General features: G+C 42.1%; 1 protein-coding gene across 1 annotated transcript in view; it reads left to right on the top strand.

Moving 5' to 3' along the window:
* Positions 1-20920, top strand: part of LOC133424558 (ubiquitin-conjugating enzyme E2 H-like) — a gene marked incomplete at its 3' end in the record, with an annotated part of 40154 nt that continues 19234 nt past the window's right edge. Inside the window, exon 1 of the mRNA XM_061715231.1 lies at positions 1-252. Coding sequence (XP_061571215.1) covers positions 200-252 — 53 coding nt within the window. The remainder of the gene's footprint in view (positions 253-20920) is intronic.

Genomic DNA, 20920 nt, shown 5'->3' with positions numbered 1-20920 from the left:
ATGAGTCCGCAGTGAACAGTCCAGACCTGAACATCCAGCTCAGCTACTCAGATAAACCTCGCTCAGCCCGGGACGACCCCTCTGCAAATGTTTACTTTCGGATAATACCGTTCTCTGCTAGACTGGTCTAGCATTCCGGGGGGACTGGACCTTCAGTTTCCTTCATAGCTGTTTCTGCGGTGGAAAAAATAGCACAAAAATGTCGTCCCCAAGTCCGGGTAAAAGGCGTATGGATACCGACGTGGTGAAGCTGTATCCTTTCTGAACATAAACAACAGCTTTTTCTGCATTGCTGCTCCCTGACAAATGTCAAAATGCGGAATTTAAGTGTCTGTATTTAACAATATTGCTGTTTATTTGTATTTCTAGTCCCTAAACTGCGAAAAAAAGGCCTTTTCTTTATGAATTAAGGTTTTTTTTGTGTGTAAACACAATTTTCTTGCAAGTGTGAGTCTCAACTGCTTTATTACAGTCAAGATGTTTCCTTTTTTACTAGAATAACATGAATAACAGACGTTAGGCAAGTTTTTTTGTGTGTATTTAAAAAAATGCAGCAATATTCCCTTTTTTTTATTATAGGAATGTCTTTCAGGGGAATTAATCACCTTGTTGCAACGGTTTCTTTGTCATTTCTTGCTGTTTTTGTGTTTTTAGTGGATTATTTGAGGTAAAAACTGCCCTCTAACAGTCTGTTTACAAAAGGCTACCTGGAAAAAGCTGCAGTCTTTTGTTCCACTGCTGGAAAAACGTCGGCTGTTGTTGCAGCGACATTTCTGGGTGCTTTGTCACCATTACTGAGGGCTTTTTTACCCCCTTTTTTCCTCTTGTTTGTGTAATTGTATTATCTTTGGAATAGCTTTGGAAATTTTTATTTCCAAAGCTGCTGAGCTGAGCTGGGGCTGCCTGGCTAAAGCCTGGTTTATGCTTCTGCGTTAAATCGACGCGCGTAGCCCTACGGCGTAGGGTACGCGGCGACGCTCACCGTACGGTGAGCGTCGCCGCGTACCCTACGCCGTGGGGCTCTGCGTCGACATGACGCGGAACTAAAAACCAGCCCTTAAGTCTGTTTGGTTAATTTCAACATCAAAATGGCCACCTGATCAGCGTTTCTGGCTGCACTTGTGAGAGTCTGCTGACAAAAACAGGGACGGATAGGACTTTTGCTTGTCTTTTAGTTGTTTTTTTGTAGTTTTGGGAATCTGGGAGTGAGTTTAGCAGCTGTTAATGGCTCCAGCAGGTGCTGGTGTTGCTGCATTTCAGCAGGGAAATGCTTGAACTGTTGGGGCAGCATCTGGTGTCTTGCTTTTTTTCTTTCCCCCCCTCCTTTTAAAAAGTCCCTTGTTTGCTTTTTGTGTTTGTTTTTGCTCAGATTGACAAGAGTGGCTGTAAAAGTTGACCGTAACGGTGCTTGAAATCCTTGAAAGTGCTTGTGTTTTCAAGGCCTGAAAAGTGCTTCTTGTGTCTTTCACAACATTGGGATCAGACTGTATAGTTTAGTTATTACAAGGAGGAATAAAATCAGTAAGATGAAACATAACTAGATGTTTAGAGCACGATACAATGTACAGGACTGTCTCAGAAAATTAGAATATTGTGATAAAGTTCTTTATTTTTTTGTAATGCAATTTTAAAAAAACAAAAAAAAGTGGATTCATTACAAATCAACTTAAATATTGCAAGCCTTTTATTATTTTAATATTGCCGATTATGGTTTACAGTTTAAGATTCGACTTCTTCGCTACATTTTGACTATTTCCTCGACATTTTGACTTTTTTCTTGAAATTTTGACTTTTTTTCTCGACATTTCGACTTTTTTTCTCAACATTTCGACTCAAATATCGTATCTAAAAAATATATAATATTATATAATATTCTGGGAATCTTAATCTTAAATTGTAAGCAATAATAATAATAATAATAATCAGCAATATTAAAATAATAAAAGGCTTGCAATATTTCAGTTGATTTGTAATGAATCCAGAATGTATGACTTTTTTTTTTTTTAAATTGCATTACAGAAAATAAAAGTCATACATTCTGGATTCATTATCAACTGAAATATTGCAAGCCTTTTATTATTTTAATATTGCTGATTATGGTTTACAGTTTAAGATTAAGATTCCCAGAATATTCAAATTTTTTGAGATAGGATATTTGAGTTTTTCTTACGCTGTAAGCCATGATCAGCAATATTAAAATAATAAAAGGCTTGCAATATTTCAGTTGATTTGTAATGAATCCAGAATGTATGACATTTTTGTTTTTGTAATTGCAGCATTACAGAAAATCACAATATTCAAATTTTCTGAGACAGTCCTGTATATAATTGTGACTGAAAAGCGGAAAAAATAATCATGAGTATATATATTCCTGTAGATATTTTACGGGTGCTTGAAGATTTTGAAAATGACCCTTGAAAGTGCTTGAATTTGACCTTGAAAACTGTGTAAAACCCCTGAAAACAGCACGTTTTCTGAGTCCCATTAAGATGTTCTGGGGGAACAAGTCGTCTTGTTTTTGTTCCAGCGCGGTGGAACAGATTAATGATTGGGTCGTGTGTTACTAGCCGGAAACGGCGAGAGGGAGGGCCTTAGAAACAGCTGATGGGATGGCAGTGAAGCTTAGTCAAATATGGGATTACACCAGGGCTGCTCATATGCAACAAAAGCTAGAGGAAGTTGCTCAAACGGGTTCAAATGAACATGCACGGATAATTGATATGTTTTGAGTCTTAGTTTTTCTGCTTACAGACTTGCTACATCTGGTTTGTGTTAGTTTTTATACTGACTTTCATGATACATCCTGTGCCGTAACATGTGAGCCCAAGTTCTCTTGTTATTGTGGCCGACTGCCAGGAGCATTTTGTTGTGTTTTCTAGCTTGTTTGAGCAGGTTTATTCCCCCCCCGTTCCTTCCCCGACACCATTTACCTGAAAACTATTCTAGCTGTGACAGAGGAGAGAAAAAAGGAGTTTTTCAGGAACATAAAAACACAAAAACACACGCCCATGCAAGAAAAAATCTGATTTACCTGTTCAGTTCTGCGTAATGAACCGTGTCACTATTAAATTCAAGACGAGTTATCAGTGTGTTACAATACAATACAATACAACTTTATTTATAAAGCACTTTAAAAACACCAACATGGTCCAAAGTGCTGGACAGGCAAATAAAAGACAACACACCATATGACACAGGGCACATAAATAAAACAATCATGATAAGTTAAGTCAATAAAAAGGATAAAATAGAAGATAAAAGAATAAAATACTAAAAAGGATAAAATAAGCACAACTGTCTTGCTAGGTGTTAAAAGCCAAGGAGAAAAGGTGGGTTTTAAGAAGAGATTTAAAAACAGACAGAGAGGAGGCCTGTTTTATTTGCTGTGTTGAAGAAGACAACTACAGGACTGTCTCAGAAATATAGAATATTGTGATAAAAGTTATTTATTTTCTGTAATGCAATTTAAAAAAAAAACAAAAATGTCATACATTCTGGATTCATTACAAATCAAGTGAAATATTGCAAAGCTTTTATTATTTTAATATGGCTGATTATGGCTTACAGTTTAAGATTCGACTTCTTCGCTAAATTTTGACTATTTCCTCGACATTTTGACTTTTTTCTCAACATTTCGACTTTTTCCTCAAGATTGTACTTCGACATTAATCTTGACTTTTCGACTTTTTTCTCGACATTTCGACTTTTTTCTCAACATTTCGACTTTTTTCACAAAATTTTGACTATTTCCTCGACATTTTGATTTTTTTCTCAACATTTCGACTTTTTTTCTCAAGATTGTACTTCAACATTAATCTTGACTTTTCGACTTTTTTCTCGAAATCTCAATTTATTTCTCGACATTGACTTTTTTCTCGAAGTGCATAATAAAAAAGCTTAAGATTAAGATTCCCAGAATATTCAAATTTTTTGAGATATTATATATATTTATATTTATATTATTTATATTTTATATTATATAATATTTGAGTTTTCTTATCTAAAAAAATTTGAATATTCTGGGAATCTTAATCTTAAACCGTAAGCCATGATCAGCAATATTAAAATAATAAAAGGCTTGCAATATTTCAGTTGATTTGTAATGAATCCAGAATGTGTGACATTTAGTTTTTTTTTAATTGCATTACAGAAAATAAAGAACTTTATCACAATATTCAAATTTTCTGAGACAGTCCTGTATGTATTTGACGGACAGTTTTTAGTCTGTTGACAACTTTTCCCCCCTTTTAAACCCCCCAAAAAACCATTACTAACAAGCTGTCTTCCACCTTTTTCTAAGGATTCCACAGCTAAAATGTTTCTGTGTTTCCTTTCAGTTTGTTCTCTCAGTGTAACCATAGCTTGAAACGAACACCACCTTTTTTTACAAAGGAGCAGCTTCAGAAAGGCCTCGCGCATTAATTTGCCGTGGCCACCGGAGAGCCGGGAATCTGGAGCGGAGGCCACGAGGGAATATGTAAAAATGAATGTCAGGATGACCTCAACATGTGGAATCGCTGGCTTTAAGCTTTGTCTTCAGCCAGCTGATATAGTACAACCTGTTTTTAGTGCAGCACATGTAGATACGCCTATAGCCGGACTTATCTGTTTAAAAAACAGAAAGAAATCACATTTTCTGTCAGCGTTATGGGCTCAAATGTTCACCTTTTTCTTGTAATGCCGAGCAGGAAGGGACACCGGACTGAATTCCTAAACTGAGATTCCCCAAGATTAACTTTTGTTGTGTGTTGAATAGGAATGGGCGATATTTTACCGTTCACGATAAACCGTCAAAAAAATTCCCCACAGTAAGAATTTGTATCTCACGGTAAAAACAATAAATTGAGGAAATGAGAAAGAAAGAAAGAAAGAAAGAAAGAAAGAAAGAAAGAAAGAAATGAGCCTGAAAGAAAGAAAGAAAGAAAGAAATGAGCCAGAAAGAAAGAAATGAGCCTGAAAGAAAGAAAGAAAGAAAGAAATGAGCCTGAAAGAAAGAAATGAGCCTGAAAGAAAGAAAGAAAGAAAGAAAGAAAGAAAGAAATGAGCCTGAAAGAAAGAAATGAGCCAGAAAGAAAGAAAGAAATGAGCCAGAAAGAAAGAAAGAAATGAGCCAGAAAGAAAGAAAGAAAGAAAGAAAGAAATGAGCAAGAAAGAAATGAGCCAGAAAGAAAGAAAGAAAGAAAGAAAGAAAGAAAGAAATGAGCCAGAAAGAAAGAAAGAAAGAAATGAGCCAGAAAGAAAGAAAGAAAGAAAGAAATGAGCCAGAAAGAAAGAAAGAAAGAAAGAAATGAGCAAGAAAGAAATGAGCCAGAAAGAAAGAAAGAAAGAAAGAAAGAAATGAGCCAGAAAGAAAGAAAGAAAGAAAGAAATTAACCTGAAAGAAAGAAATGAGCCTGAAAGAAAGAAAGAAAGAAATGAGCCTGAAAGAAAGAAAGAAAGAAATGAGCCTGAAAGAAAGAAAGAAAGAAAGAAAGAAATGAGCCTGAAAGAAAGAAAGAAAGAAAGAAAGAAAGAAAGAAAGAAATGAGCCTGAAAGAAAGAAAGAAAGAAAGAAAGAAAGAAAGAAAGAAAGAAAGAAAGAAAGAAAGAAAGAAAGAAATGAGCCTGAAAGAAAGAAAGAAATGAGCCAGAAAGAAAGAAATGAGCCTGAAAGAAAGAAAGAAAGAAAGAAAGAAAGAAAGAAATGAGCCTGAAAGAAAGAAAGAAATGAGCCTGAAAGAAAGAAATGAGCCTGAAAGAAAGAAAGAAAGAAATGAGCCTGAAAGAAAGAAAGAAAGAAAGAAAGAAAGAAAGAAATGAGCCTGAAAGAAAGAAAGAAATGAGCCTGAAAGAAAGAAATGAGCCTGAAAGAAAGAAAGAAAGAAAGAAAGAAAGAAAGAAAGAAAGAAATGAGCCTGAAAGAAAGAAAGAAATGAGCCTGAAAGAAAGAAAGAAAGAAAGAAAGAAAGAAATGAGCCTGAAAGAAAGAAAGAAAGAAAGAAAGAAAGAAATGAGCCAGAAAGAAAGAAAGAAATGAGCCTGAAAGAAAGAGATAAATTCCTTTTGATGACACTTTTTGTATTGGTATTTTATCGTTATTGGGCAGAAATGATTGTGATAGATTTTTTTAGTCCATACCGCCCATCCCTGTGTGTTGAAACTATACCGGCATATAAAGTGAAAAGTATTTCACCTTCCCTTTTGGTATTCTGGCTCGCTCTGGGCCGCTTGGAAACACAATGTTCTTTTAGAAGGGTTTGATTTCAAAGGGTTTTATGTTCTGCTGCTTGCGTGAGCTTCACTGTTATTTGCATGTACCAATTATTAGTCCACTCGCTTTGCAAGCGCTTTTTAAGCAGCTGGAATTCCAGCGCAGGTAAATAATGACGCACGGTGCCTGTTGTTACACATAAGAGCGTTTTTACCACAAAACATCAGGGAGAAATTAAATCCTGGTGATTAATCTCTTAATCAGCAGGACTTTGTGATCTCGGTAAAGATTTACATTCTCTATTCTGTAAAACTTCTCTTCTCCAGTCAACACTGTTTTCAAAAAAGTGAAATCCCCATTGCATCAGAGCTTGAGTGTAGATATTTGATGTTTTCAGACTCGCATGCGAGGAGTTTGTTTCATCATCTCAGTCGTTGCTGGAAGGTTTGACAATAGCTGGATTAAAGTTGCTTGAATTTGCTGGCAATTTTGTATTGGAGATAGTTTTGGGAGAGGTATTGTATGTTTAATCTGCCCAGGGATTCATCTTATTAACACTTCCTGTGTACTGGTGTTTGTGCTGCGAGTGAAAAAGGATTGTCATGTTTTAAGTTTAAGTTTTCATGGCAAGTTTGCAGTTTGTTCCTTAAAAAAACAACCTGTCGGTCATCAGGAATCATGGGGGAGGTTTATTGGGACAGGGTTCACCTCCTCCCTTGCTTTTTTTTTTCTTTTTTCCACTGACCGACCCCCCCCCCCCTTCCCCTGCTCCCTTAGTTGAATACCAATCCCGAGCTTTATCTGTTCTCTGCTCTGTCCCTTCGGCCCATTGTGCACTTGGAACACGACATCCGGACGGCGTCAGCAGCGCGGCCCTTTGTGTTGGGCGTTTACAGGAGCCTCGTGTGACCTCCACCTTCTGCTGCCGCGTCACACGGTGTCACGACGTGTCTCACCGTGTCACACCGTGTTTCACAGCGTCATGCCGCGTCACGCCGTCGCGTCACGCCGTCGCGTCACGCCGTCGCGTCACGCCGTCGCGTCACGCCGCGTCTCACCGTCTCACGTCGTGTCACGTCGTGTCACGCCGTGTCTCGCCGTGTCACGCCGTGTCTCACCGTCTCACGCCGTCTCACGCCGTGTCACGCCGTGTCTCACCGTCTCACGTCGTGTCACGTCGTGTCACGTCGTGTCACGTCGTGTCACGCCGTGTCACGCCGCGTCTCACGTCGTGTCACGCCGTCTCACGTCGTGTCACGTCGTGTCTCACGTCGTGTCACGCCGTCTCACGTCGTGTCACGCCGTCTCACGTCGTGTCACGTCGTGTCACGTCGTGTCACGTCGTGTCACGTCGTGTCACGTCGTGTCACGTCGTGTCACGTCGTGTCACGCCGCGTCTCACGCCGTCTCACGCCGTCTCACGTCGTGTCACGTCGTGTCACGTCGTGTAACGTCGTGTCACGTCGTGTCTCACGTCGTGTCACGCCGTCTCACGTCGTGTCACGCCGTGTCACGTCGTGTCACGTCGTGTCTCACGTCGTGTCACGCCGTCTCACGTCGTCTCACGTCGTGTCACGTCGTCTCACGTCGTGTCACGTCGTGTCACGTCGTGTCTCACGTCGTGTCACGTCGTGTCTCACGTCGTGTCACGCCGTGTCTCACGTCGTGTCACGCCGTCTCACGTCGTGTCACGTCGTGTCACGCCGCGTCTCACGCCGTCTCACGTCGTGTCACGTCGTGTCTCGCCGTGTCACGCCGTCTCACGTCGTGTCACGTCGTGTCTCACCGTCTCACGCCGTGTCACGCCGTCTCACGCCGTGTCTCACCGTCTCACGCCGTGTCACGCCGTGTCACGCCGTGTCTCACCGTCTCACGTCGTGTCTCGCCGTGTCTCGCCGTGTCACGCCGTCTCACGTCGTGTCACGTCGTGTCACGCCGTCTCACGTCGTGTCACGCCGTGTCACGCCGTGTCACGCCGTGTCTCGCTGTGTCTCACCGTCTCACGCTGTGTCTCGCTGTGTCTCGCCGTGTCACGCCGCGTCTCACGTCGTGTCACGCCGTGTCTCACCGTCTCACGCTGTGTCTCGCTGTGTCTCGCCGTGTCACACCGCGTCTCGCCACGTAACACCGCGTGTAATGCCGCGTCTCACCGCGTCACGTCGTGTCTCGCCGTGTCTCGCCGCGTCACACGGTGAGACGCGGTGAGACGCCGTGTCACACCGCGTCTCACCGTGTCTCGCCGCGTCACGCCGTGTCTCACCGTCACTACGTTTACATGCAGTCAAAATTCGGGTTATTGCTAATATTCCGGTTACTGAAACATCCGGAATATTCTGTTTACATGGTAATTAATCATTTGGGATATCTGGATCAAACCAGCGACGCACGGAGAACATCATGACGCAATTCCCGTCATTTCTGCTTCTTCTTTCTGTATCCAAATTCAAAACAAATGTTGTTTCGCGCAACTTTTCTCTCACCTTCTTGTAAATCTTCTATCCCGGTACTTTCTACCGTCTACAAATGCAGAAATGTTCATATCCTTCATTACATTTATGAAGTGATTCGTCTCCTCCTGGTCTTGTTTCTCCGTGTTTATAAGAACTTCCTGGACTCAAAAGACCAGGATTCCTTGTGAACAGAGCATGCTCAGAAAACAAATTCATGTTCCGTTTGATGGGGATATTCCGTTTGGCGTTTACATGACCCAATATGTCTCACCCCGTCTCACCGCGTCTCACATTCACGGACAAACTGGGAGCGGTTTCGCTGGACTGAAGGAGTTTGTTTGTTTTTTTTGGGTTGTTTTCTTTTCCCAGCCTTTTCCTGACTGTGAGATTGATTTGATGAGTTGAGGCCCGATGACTCAAATCAGTAAATCTCGTGATGAAAGTGTGTAAACTCAGCGTTTTTTTTACTTGTAGAGTGATAACGCCACAGTGGAGGGAAATAAGAAAGTTTCAAAATCTAACAAGAAGAAGTTAGTGGGATGTTTGAATGGGAATCTCTGTTTAGTCCAACATAAGGAGGTCCTTTTAGGCACATTTATCTTATTTTCCTCCTAACTTTCTGTGTGTATTGATCACACTGCTGTTAACCCTAAAGCCCACTTATCATTTAGTAGTGATGATGGCTTAGGGTTAATATTTAATCCTGTGAAAGGATCTCAAACTAACCTAATCTTGTGGGTGAAAGGTCAAGATCAAATCCACACAGGGCTGAAAGTATGTCCTCACAAATAAACTACTCTGCAGATAAATGTACTATAGTACATCTGTCAGGAGTTATGTGGACTGGATACAAGCCAATGATCATTAAATGTGTCATTTAAGAAGAACATATTTTGTTCTACAGTGAGTAAATCTTGGCTTACACTGCGATTCCTGAGCTTGTTTGTGTATATGAGATGAAAGTTTAAAAGTACTTTCCTTTATCTGTGTTTCATGCATTTTTTTCACGCTTTTTTGACATTGTAGGAGTGTTAAAGTATTGAAAAATATGATAAATCATCCAACAGAGCTTGTGTTCGTCTAGTTCAGGGGTCGGCAACCAGCGGCTCTTTACCGCACATTTCAACATTTCTGTTAACGAAGATTTGTACGGAAGAGTATCGGGGCCAGGCAGGAGAAAAAATATTGGAGAGGGGAAGATTTTTTTTTTATTGTGCACTTCGAGAAAAAAGTCGAAATGTCTAATAGTCGAAATGTTGAGATTAATGTTGAAATACAATTTCAAGAATAAAGTAAAAATTTCGCCTTTTTTCTCAACATTTCAACTTTATTCACGAAATTTTGAATTTTTTCTCAACATTTCAGCTTTTTTCTCGAAGTGCACAATAAAAAAAATCTTCCCCTCTCAAATATTTTTATTATTTTTTTCATTGTGCACTTCGAGAAAAAAAGTCAAAATGTTGAGAAAAAAGTCGAAATGTTGAGATTAATTTAAGAATAAAGAAAGAATAAAGTCGGAACTTTTTTCTCAACATTTCAACTTTTTTTTCGACATTTCGACTTTTTTCTCGAAATTGTACTTCAACATTAATCAACATTTTGACTTTTTTCACAAAATTTTGACTTTTTTCTTGACATTTCGACTTTTTTATCAACATTTCGACTTTTTTCTCGAAGTTCACAATGAAAAAAAAATCTTCCTCTGCTAAAATATTATTTTTATTTTTCTCCTGCCTGGCTCTAATACTCTTCCGTAGATTTGCGTAACAAAAAGAATAACGTGGAAAGACATTAGCTACATTTGCAGCCGAGGACCCAGTTCTAACTAATATAGAAACATACACATGTGTTGTCTTCATTCTAAGGCTGATACAAGACTTTTCATTTTTTGCGGCTCCAGAGATATTTGTTTTTTGTGTTTTTGGTCCAATATGGCTCTAAAACATTTTGGGTTGCCGACCCCTGGTCTAGTTTATGTATGAGCACGAGGTAACATGTTCCTGTTGATGAGACCGTTGTCTCAGGTTGGTTTTGGGGTCCAGGGGGAAGGTGGAGGGCGACTGGAGTCTTCAGCGTTAATGTCACAATGCAAACAACAAAGCTTCCTGCATGCACGACCGAGCTCGTGTTGATCTACAGACTGAAGTTCCTCTCATTGTTTTCCAGTGATACGTGTCTGTGTCGTACAGGGGAGAGCTCAGCCTGCCCTTTTCACTCACAAGTGGACAAAAAATCTTAAAGGGGACCTATTATGGCATCTAATCCCTATTTTAAACAGGCCTTGAATGTCTTAACAACAAGCTTTTGACTGTTTTTGCTAAATAAATTAGAAATTCAGCCTCTAAACCATGTCTTTATCTTCCCAGTCTCTAACCTCATTATCTATGCGGGATTCTGAGTGGGCGGGGCTATGATAATGAGGCTCTGTGCTGATTGGCTGCCTGAATGACGCGATACACCGCTACGAAAAAATGGTGGAAGCTCCGGTCGGTGGAGTTACACCATGTCCTAACTGCAAAAACTCAAAATCTTACCAAGAATATTTGTCTTATTTCTAGTTAAAATGTCTCATTTTTAGTCAAAAACTCTCATTACACTTAAAACAAGAGTCATTACCAGAAAAATAACTTATTTGACAATTTTCACCTGTTTCAAGTAGATTTTCACTTAAAACCAGTAGAAAAATCTGCCAGTGGAACAAGATTTTTTTGCTTGTAATGAGAAGATAAATCTTGTCCCACTGGCAGATTTTTTTTTCTACTTATTTCAAGTGAAAATTTACTTGAAACAGGTGAAAATTGTCAAATAAGTTATTTTTCTGGTAATGATTTTATGACAAAAAAATGAGACATTTTATCTAGAAATAAGACAAATATTCTTGGTAAGATTTTGAGTTTTTGCAGTGTGTCATAACTGCATGCGATGCGAGCGTCAGCGACAAAATCAATTCCATTGCTTTATTTTCTATTGGACTGTCCTAACTGGCTGCAGCGACGCAGCGTTTTGAGCTGAACATTTGTCGGACGCCCTGCTTCTATTTTCTTCCTGTCACTCGCGTTGAAAGCCGGTTGAAAGCGCTGTAGGAAACAGTCATGATGAGGAACGGCTGATCCAGTTAGTTGAAATGAGAAGTTATCTCTATGATTCCTCCATTTCACTACAAAAACCTCAATAAAGTGGCAGCTGCTGGAGGGAGATGGACAGAGAGCGTCCGATGTCACGCAGTGCTACGATAGTCGGACGCTCCAATGCAGTTACACGGTTTTAGAGTTGTGGGCGTGGTTTGCATTTCGGTTCCGTAACGACGGGATCAGAATCTTATTGGCTCGTAGATCCACATCACACTGGACGGCTCATCCGGGCGGCTGTACAGACACTGCAGAATTTGGTTGCTTTCCTCCTTCTCTGAGTTGGCAGGCTGAGGGGAGACCACTTTATATATGTTAAAGCAAGAAAAACCTGGTTTTCAGAATAGGTCCCCTTTAATCTCGACATTTTGACTTTTTCTCGACATTTCGACTTTTTTTCTCTCGACATTTTGACTTTTTTTCTCGTCATTTTGACTTTTTTTCTCGACATTTTGACTTTTTCTCGACATTTTGACTTTTTTTCTCGACATTTAGACTTTTTCCTCGACATTTTGACATTTTTCTCGACATTTTGACATTTTTCTCGACATTTTGACTTTTTTCCCTGCATTTTGACTTTTCTCGACATTTTGACTTCCTCTGCATTTTGACTTTTTTCTCGACATTTAGACATTTTTTTTCTATGCATTTAAACATTTTTTTCTCGACTTTGACATTTTTCCTCGGCATTTTCATTTTTTTTTCTCGACATTTCGACTTTTTTCTCGAAATTTTGACTTTCTTGACATTTTGACTTTTTTTCTTGACATTTTGACTTTTTTCTTGAAATTTCAACTTTTTTCTCGACATATTGACTTTCTCGACATTGACTTTTTTCTCAACATTTAGACAAATTTTTTCTCTGCATTTTCCTTGACATTTTGACATTTTTTCTCGACATTTTGACGTTTCTTCTCGACATTTTGACTTTTTTTCTCGACATTTTGACATTTTTCTCGACATTTTGACATTTTTTCTCGACATTTTGACTTTTTTCTCGACATTTTGACTTTTTTCTTGACATTTTGACTTTTTTCTTGACATTTCGGCTGGCGGAGTTGTTGTTCCGGCCAGAGTTAGTTGTTAATGGTTTCACGCATCATCGTTCCGTAACGACGGGAGCAGAATCTGAACAGCTCGTAGATCCACATGACACTGGACAGCTCATCCGGATTTGGTTACTTTCCTCCTTCTCTGAGTTGCTGAGGGGAGAACACTTTATAAATGTTAAAGCACGAAAAAACCTGGTTTTCATACTAGGTCCCCTTTAAGGCGTGACCATAGTAGTGTATCTTTGTTCCGGTGGTTTGATGCTCTAGTCTGTTCTGGTAACCTGTAGTGGAAGGGCGTTATCGTGAAGCCGCACCATCCACGCCCACAATTGGCTCTGTCTGCTAATCTGTGTCTGTGCCTTTCTAGTCTGCATCCTTTTGATAAAATTAGCAGTGCATCATTCTGTGACCGCACTAAATTTTAAATTTGCAGTCGATTGAAAATTTACTTTTCGTCCCGTCGTACGACAGACGGCAACTCTGCTCATTATTGTCGCCACAGATTCCGACTGTCCCGTCTCAGTTTTGTCTTCACTAATGACCCCAGAATTGGTATGCATATGCACACTGCTGAAACGCACGTGCACACACATGCACGGTCCCGTTCTGCTGTAAGTGGACTGGTTTAGTGTCGGGCCGAGAGGAGGAGCAGCTGAAGGATTCACACTTGATTGCAGTGGGCGGGTGCTCGTCTCTCCAGCCCAGACAAAGAACTGGGCCTGTTCGTGTCTGCAGCGCGTCAGCGCTCACACTGGGAGGCAGCTATCACAATATAGAAGCCTTCATTAAATGGAAACCAAATCTGCATTGCAATAGGAAACTTTCTTTTAATGGTTTGAGCTTCGAGCTGGGTGTTTTTTTGGTTTGTTTGTTTTTGCTTCAAGGCTTTTTGTGTGGGTGAAGAGTTCTGATTGTTTCACTGCAGCAGATAGTTTATGATGCATTGAGGAAAAAAAAAAAAAAAAAAAAAAAAATATATATATATATATATATATATATATATATATATATACAGGACTGTCTCCGAAAATTAGAATATTGTGTTAAAGTTCTTTATTTTCTGTAATGCAATTTAAAAAAAACAGAAATGTCATACATTCTGGATTCATTACAAATCAACTGAAATATTACAAGCCTTTTATTATTTTAATATTGCTGATTATGGTTTACAGTTTAAGATTAAGATTCCCAGAATATTCTAATTTTTTGAGATGGGATATTCTTAAGCTGTAAGCCATGATCAGCAATATTAAAATAATAAAAGGCTTGCAATATTTCAGTTGATTTGTAATGAATCCAGAATGGCACCCCGTCGAGGCGGGGTGCCTCGACGACCCAATCCCTGGACATCAACCCTCACAGTGGGGACATGGAATGTCACCTCGCTGGGGGGGAAGGAGCCGGAGCTTGTGCGTGAGGTTGAGAGATACCGACTAGAGATAGTCGGGCTCACCTCCACACATAGCTTGGGCTCTGGAACCCAGCTCCTTGAAGGGGGCTGGACCCTCCACTACTCTGGAGTTGCCCAGGGTGAGAGGCGGCGGGCTGGTGTGGGCTTGGTTATAGCCCCTCAGCTCAGCCGCCATGTGTTGGAGTTCACCCCGGTGAACGAGAGGGTCGCTTCCCTGCGCCTTCGGGTCGGGGATAGGTCTCTCACTGTTGTTTGTGCCTACGGGCCGAACAGCAGTGGGGAGTACCCGGCCTTCTTGGAGTCCCTGGGAGGAGTACTTGATAGTGCTCCAACTGGGGACTCCATTGTTCTACTGGGGGACTTCAACGCTCACGTGGGCAATGACAGTGTTACCTGGAGAGGCGTGATTGGGAGGAACGGCCTCCCCGATCTGAACCCGAGTGGTGTTTTGTTGTTGGACTTCTGTGCGAGTCACAGTTTGTCCATCACGAACACCATGTTCAGGCATAAGGGTGTCCATCAGTGCACGTGGCACCAGGACACCCTAGGCCGGAGGTCAATGATCGACTTTGTTGTCGTTTCATCTGACCTTCGGCCGCATGTCTTGGACACTCGGGTGAAGAGAGGGGCTGAGCTGTCAACTGATCACCACCTGGTGGTGAGTTGGATGCGCTGGCGGAGGAGGAGGTTGGACAGACCGGGCAGACCCAAACGGATTGTGAGGGTCTGTTGGGAACGTCTGGCTGAGCCCTCTGTCAGGGACATCTTCAACTCCCACCTCCGGGAGAGCTTCTCTCGGATCCCGGGGGAGGCGGGGGACATTGAGTCCGATGGGACCATGTTCTCTGCCTCCATTGTCAACGCGGCGGCTCGAAGCTGCGGACGCAAGGTCTCCGGTGCCTGTCGTGGCGGCAATCCTAGAACCCGGTGGTGGACACCGGAAGTACAGGATGCCGTCAGACTGAAGAAGGAGTCCTACCGGACTATGTTGGCCGGTGGGACTCCTGACGCAGTAGATAGGTACCGGCAGGCCAAGCGGGCCGCGGCTCGGGCAGTCTTGGAGGCAAAAACTCGGGTCTGGGAGGAGTTCGGGGAGGCCATGGAGGAGGACTTTCGGTCGGCCTCGAGGAAATTCTGGAGGACCGTTCGGCGCCTCAGAAGGGGGAAGCAGTACTCTGCCGGCACCATTTATGGTGCTGGTGGGGAGCTGTTGACCTCGACTGGGGACATTGTCGGACGGTGGAAGGAATACTTTGAGGATCTCCTTAACCCGACTGACATGCCTTCCACTGAGGAAGCAGAGGGTTGGGGCTCGGAGGCGTGCTCATCCATCACCCAAGCCGAGGTCACCGAGGTGGTTCGTAAGCTCCTCAGTGGCCGGGCACCGGGGGTGGATGAGATTCGCCCTGAGTACCTCAAGTCTCTGGATGTCGTAGGGCTGTCTTGGCTGACACGCCTCTGCGACATTGCATGGAGGAAGGGGACAGTACCGCTGGGGTGGCAAACCGGGGTGGTGGTCCCTCTGTTTAAAAAGGGGGACCGGAGAGTGTGTTCCAACTACAGGGGGATCACACTTCTCAGCCTCCCGGGGAAAGTCTACGCCAGGGTACTGGAGAGGAGATTACGGCCGATAGTCGAACCTCGGATTCAGGAGGAACAATGCGGTTTTCGTCCCGGTCGTGGAACACTGGACCAGCTCTATACCCTCCGCAGGGTGCTCGAGGGTTCATGGGAATTTGCCCAACCAGTCTACATGTGTTTTGTGGATCTGGAGAAGGCATTTGACCGTGTCCCTCGTGCCATTCTGTGGGGGGTGCTGAGTGAGTATGGAGTCCGGGGCCCTCTACTAAGGGCTGTCCGGTCTCTGTATGATCGAAGCAGGAGTCTGGTTCGCATTGCCGGCAGTAAGTCAGACTTGTTCCCGGTGCATGTTGGACTCCGGCAGGGCTGCCCTTTGTCACCGGTCCTGTTCATAATTTTTATGGACAGGATTTCTAGGCGCAGCCAGGGGCCGGAGGGGATCCGGTTTGGGAACCTCAGGATTTCATCTCTGCTTTTTGCAGATGATGTTGTCCTGTTGGCTTCATCAGACCGGGACCTCCAGCATGTGCTGGGGCGGTTTGCGGCCGAGTGCGACGCGGCAGGGATGAGAATCAGCACCTCCAAGACCGAGGCCATGGTTCTCGACCGGAAAAGGGTGGCATGCCTTCTCCGGGTGGGTGGAGAAGTCCTGCCTCAGGTGGAGGAGTTCAAGTATCTCGGGATCTTGTTCACGAGTGAGGGAACAATGGAGCGTGAGATTGACAGGCGGATCGGTGCAGCGTCCGCAGTAATGCGGTCGATGTACTGGACCGTCGTGGTAAAGAGGGAGCTGAGTCGAAAGGCGAAGCTCTCGATTTACCGGTCAATCTACGCCCCTACCCTCACCTATGGTCATGAACTTTGGGTAGTGACCGAAAGGACAAGATCGCGGATACAAGCGGCCGAGATGAGTTTCCTCCGCAGGGTGGCTGGACGCTCCCTTAGAGATAGGGTGAGGAGTTCGGTCACCCGGGAGGAGCTCGGAGTCGAGCCGCTGCTCCTCCACATTGAGAGGAGTCAGCTGAGGTGGCTTGGGCATCTGTACCGGATGCCTCCTGGACGCCTCCCTAGGGAGGTGTTCCAGGCATGTCCCACCGGGAGGAGACCCCGGGGAAGACCCAGGACACGCTGGAGAGACTATGTCTCTCGGCTGGCCTGGGAACGCCTCGGACTCCCCCCGGAAGAGCTGGAGGAGGTGTCTGGGGTGAGGGAAGTCTGGGCATCCCTGCTGAGGCTGCTGCCCCCGCGACCCGGTAACGGATAAAGCGGGAGAAGATGAGTGAGTGAGTGATATTCTTAAGCTGTAAGCCATGATCAGCAATATTAAAATAATAAAAGGCTTGCAATATTTCAGTTGATTTGTAATGAATCCAGAATGTATGACATTTTTGTTTTTGTAATTGCATTACAGAAAATCACAATATTCAAATTTTCTGAGACAGTCCTGTATATATCTTTTTGTCCATCGTTATTTATTCTCATTAAGAGATGATCCGCATTGATGATTATCTTTGAATTCATAGTTTTATCAACACTTATCTGTGACAACAGGGGTAAAATGTGGAGTCAGTGATTGTTTAAAACTATGGTCTTTTTAAAATAACTGCCACAAATGTGGAATAGATGTTGACGTTTTTTAATTATCAAAGCAGAAATTAATGCATTTTTGTGTTTCAAATATTTTTATTGAACAAATAGTTTTCAATTGCAACAGTTTTAGACATATTTGTTTTTTTTTACACAAAAATTGAACAATAGACAGCTGTAGATGAAATAAAAATATTAGTAAAAATAAATGAAAAACGCTCAAAAAAAAAAAGGGAGCAAAGCACAGTCGGGCTCGATTGTGTGTAAAAGTAAAAGAAATTCTACAAATGTCTAAACCGAGCTGCGAGAGTAACTGCTGAGGAAACAAAACAAGTAAAATAAAGGGAAAACAAAAAACCGAAAGCCAAGGCACACATAATACCACCCATTCTCCTTCCCATATCCACCCACAGACTGCACAGGTCGGTTTAAATTAACGCATTTTTAAAGTTTTGAAGAGTTGATTTAGTACAAATCAATCTCGAAGTGGATGCAACCCTTCAGTGAGCAGAGACATGTGGGTTTCAGTGAGTTCTGCATCTCCATTGAGATGTAAATCCAGGTTTCCTTCAGTCCTCCATCAGTATTTACAGGCTGAATGTGTCAAAGCTGGACGCTTTGAGAGCAGACGGGTAAAGCCCAGTAACTCTTCGTAGGACAGTCATTCAGATTGAGCCTTACGTTCACTAAAGGCTTTTTTTCTCCAGAACAAGTGGCTGTTTAGGAAATTAAATTAACATGAACAGTTATAAAGCCCGAGCCCTACGATAAATCAACTGATGTTTGGGGATGGGCACCCTCAAAAAGAGATTGATGACTGTGGATATAATTCACCAACTTGTTTTTCTACTTGCCAGTTCATCCACAATGATCGAATCACTTCTGGTTTTGAAATATCTCAAACAAACATTCAATTTTCATATAAATGTGTGCTTTATTTTACTGAAAATAAAAGTAACGCTGCAAACAGAAACAAACGCAGCTGCAAATAAAAGAAACGCTGAAAATATAAAGAAACTCCGCTGCAAATAAAAGAAAAATGCCACAACGGAAGTGAATTACCGGGGACTATTTGTGCTGATGCACCGATGTTTTTGGCCTAGCACATTAAAAATGACACGTAGCGACGTTGAACACAAACCTTTTCACTTATTTTCTTGTTCGTTGTTCTTCTTATTCCTCGCTCTTCTTATTTCTTCCTTTTCACTTACGTCCTCTTCGTCTTCTTCTTCTCATGTAAAAAACACCGGTGCATCAGCAAAAATAGTCCCCGGTAATTCACTTCCGTTGTGGCTTTTTTATTTTTTGGGTCTTTTTTTTTTAAATTTGCAGCTGAGTTTATTTTATTTGCAGCGTTTCTTTTATTTGCTGCTGCGTTTTTTTTTATTTGCAGCGGGGTTTCTTTATATTTGCAGCGTTTCTTTTATTTGCAGTGGCTTTTTATTTATTTGCAGCGGGGTTTCTTTATATTTGCAGCGTTTCTTTTATTTGCAGCTGCGTTTATTTTATTTGCACCGGGGTTTCTTTATATTTGCAGCAGCGTTTTTTTTTATTTGCAGCGGGGTTTCTTTATATTTGCAGCGTTTCTTTTATTTGCAACAGCTTTTTATTTATTTGCAGCGGGGTTTCTTTATATTTGCAGTGTTTCTTTTATTTGCAGCAGCGTTTATTTTATTTGCACCGGGGTTTCTTTATATTTGCAGCAGCGTTTTTTTTTATTTGCAGCGGGGTTTCTTTATATTTGCAGCGTTTCTTTTATTTGCAGCAGCGTTTATTTTATTTGCACCGGGGTTTCTTTATATTTGCAGCGTTTTTTTTTATTTGCAGCAGCGTTTATTTTTATTTGCAGCGTTTCTTTTATTTGCAGCAACTTTATTTTATTTGCAGCAGCGTTTTTTTTATTTGCAGCGTTTATTTTATTTGCAAAGCGTTTCTTTTATTTGCAGCGGCGTTTCTTTTTATTTGTAGCGTTTCTTTAATTTGCAGCAGCGTTTGTTTTTATTCTGTTTCTTTTTGTTTCTGTTTGCAGCGTTACTTTTATTTTCAGCAATGGCGGGTCTCAGCCACCGTACAACACTCTTGTGTGAATAATTCAAAAGTCAGTAGGGTAAACTATGGAGAAAGATGTACTTTACTAGTTTTTGCACATAGAAGTAGTTTAATCTTGTTTTACTAGACTCCTCTCACTGATAAAATGTCAGAAAGTAGCTTCCCCGGGGGAAACGTTGACCTCATGAGAGGGTGAGAGCAGAGGAGCCGGTGACGACTGCAGGGGCGACGGTTGTTTGTTTGGTGTGGAGCTGATTAAATCGCTCTCGGGATGGCAGGACGGTTGCCACGCTGCACTGGAGGCCTCCGTTTTCAGGAGGTCGTCGCTCGGTAATCCCAGCAGGCTCAGCGCGGCGCACAAACGTGGGAGAAGTTGAAACGGCACAAAGTGCAAACAGCCACATTGAAAGTGAGGATTGGACTTTAGAAGGAGCGGTGGACGGATATGAGCTAGTAAACCCTCTTAAACTCAGCCGCACAATTAAACATGCATAATTAATTTAGCTGGAGCTCTTCTCCAGCGTTGGGGCTTATATCTTTGAGCCCTTATTGTGAGGAAGAACAGCTCTGTGAAGTCTTTATTAGGGCCCAAGCACTTACAGTGCGAAGGCCCTATTGTATCTGTAGGAATTGGTGTCGTTATCCTCGTTTTTATTTTTCTTCCGACGAAATGAGGGTCTTTTTTCCCCCTAAACGTGCCCCAAAAGTCACCAAATTTTGCACCAAGCCAGGCCTGGCAAATAATGAGATATTTAATGGTTTGCATTAATGGGCGTGGCCTAACGGCTCAACAGCGCCCCCTAGAAAACTTTGTGCCTCAAGCCCCACAATACGGTTTGACGTACATGCACGAAAATCGGTACACACCTGTATCATGGCGCAACTTAAAGAAAGGTCTCTTGGCGCCATGGCCGAAACCCAACAGGAAGTCGGCCATTTTGAATTAATCGTGTCATTTTGGCGAAATTTATGCCACTCCTTCCTGTTTTTCATAATAGGTCCCCTTTAATCTCGACATTTCGACTTTTTTCTTGAAAATTCGAATTTCTTTCTTGACATTTTGACTTTTTCTTGAAATTTCAACTTTTTTCTTGACATTTTGACTTTTTTCTCGACATTTAGACACTTTTTTTCTCTACATTTTGACTTTTTTTCTCAACATTTTGACTTTTTTTCTCTGCATTTTGACTTTTTTTCTCGACCTTTTGGCTTTTTTCTCGACATTTAGACGTTTTTTCTCAACATTTTGACTTTTCTTCCCTGCCTTTTGACTTTTTTCTCGACATTTTGACTTTTTTCTCGACATTTTGACTTTTTTTCTCAACGAAAGGAGGGCATTTTTTCCCCCTAAACGTGCCCCAAAAGTCACCAAATTTTGCCCCAGGCCTGGCGAAAAATGTGACATTTAATGGTTTGCATTAATGGGCGTGGCCTAACGGCTCAACAGCGCCCCCTAGAAAACTTTGTACCTC

The sequence above is a fragment of the Cololabis saira genome, chromosome 23 (assembly GCF_033807715.1).
Source record: "Cololabis saira isolate AMF1-May2022 chromosome 23, fColSai1.1, whole genome shotgun sequence".
Lineage (NCBI taxonomy): Eukaryota > Metazoa > Chordata > Actinopteri > Beloniformes > Belonidae > Cololabis > Cololabis saira.
Note: the sequence above shows the minus strand (reverse complement) of the source record. Positions and strands in the feature narration are given on the sequence as shown.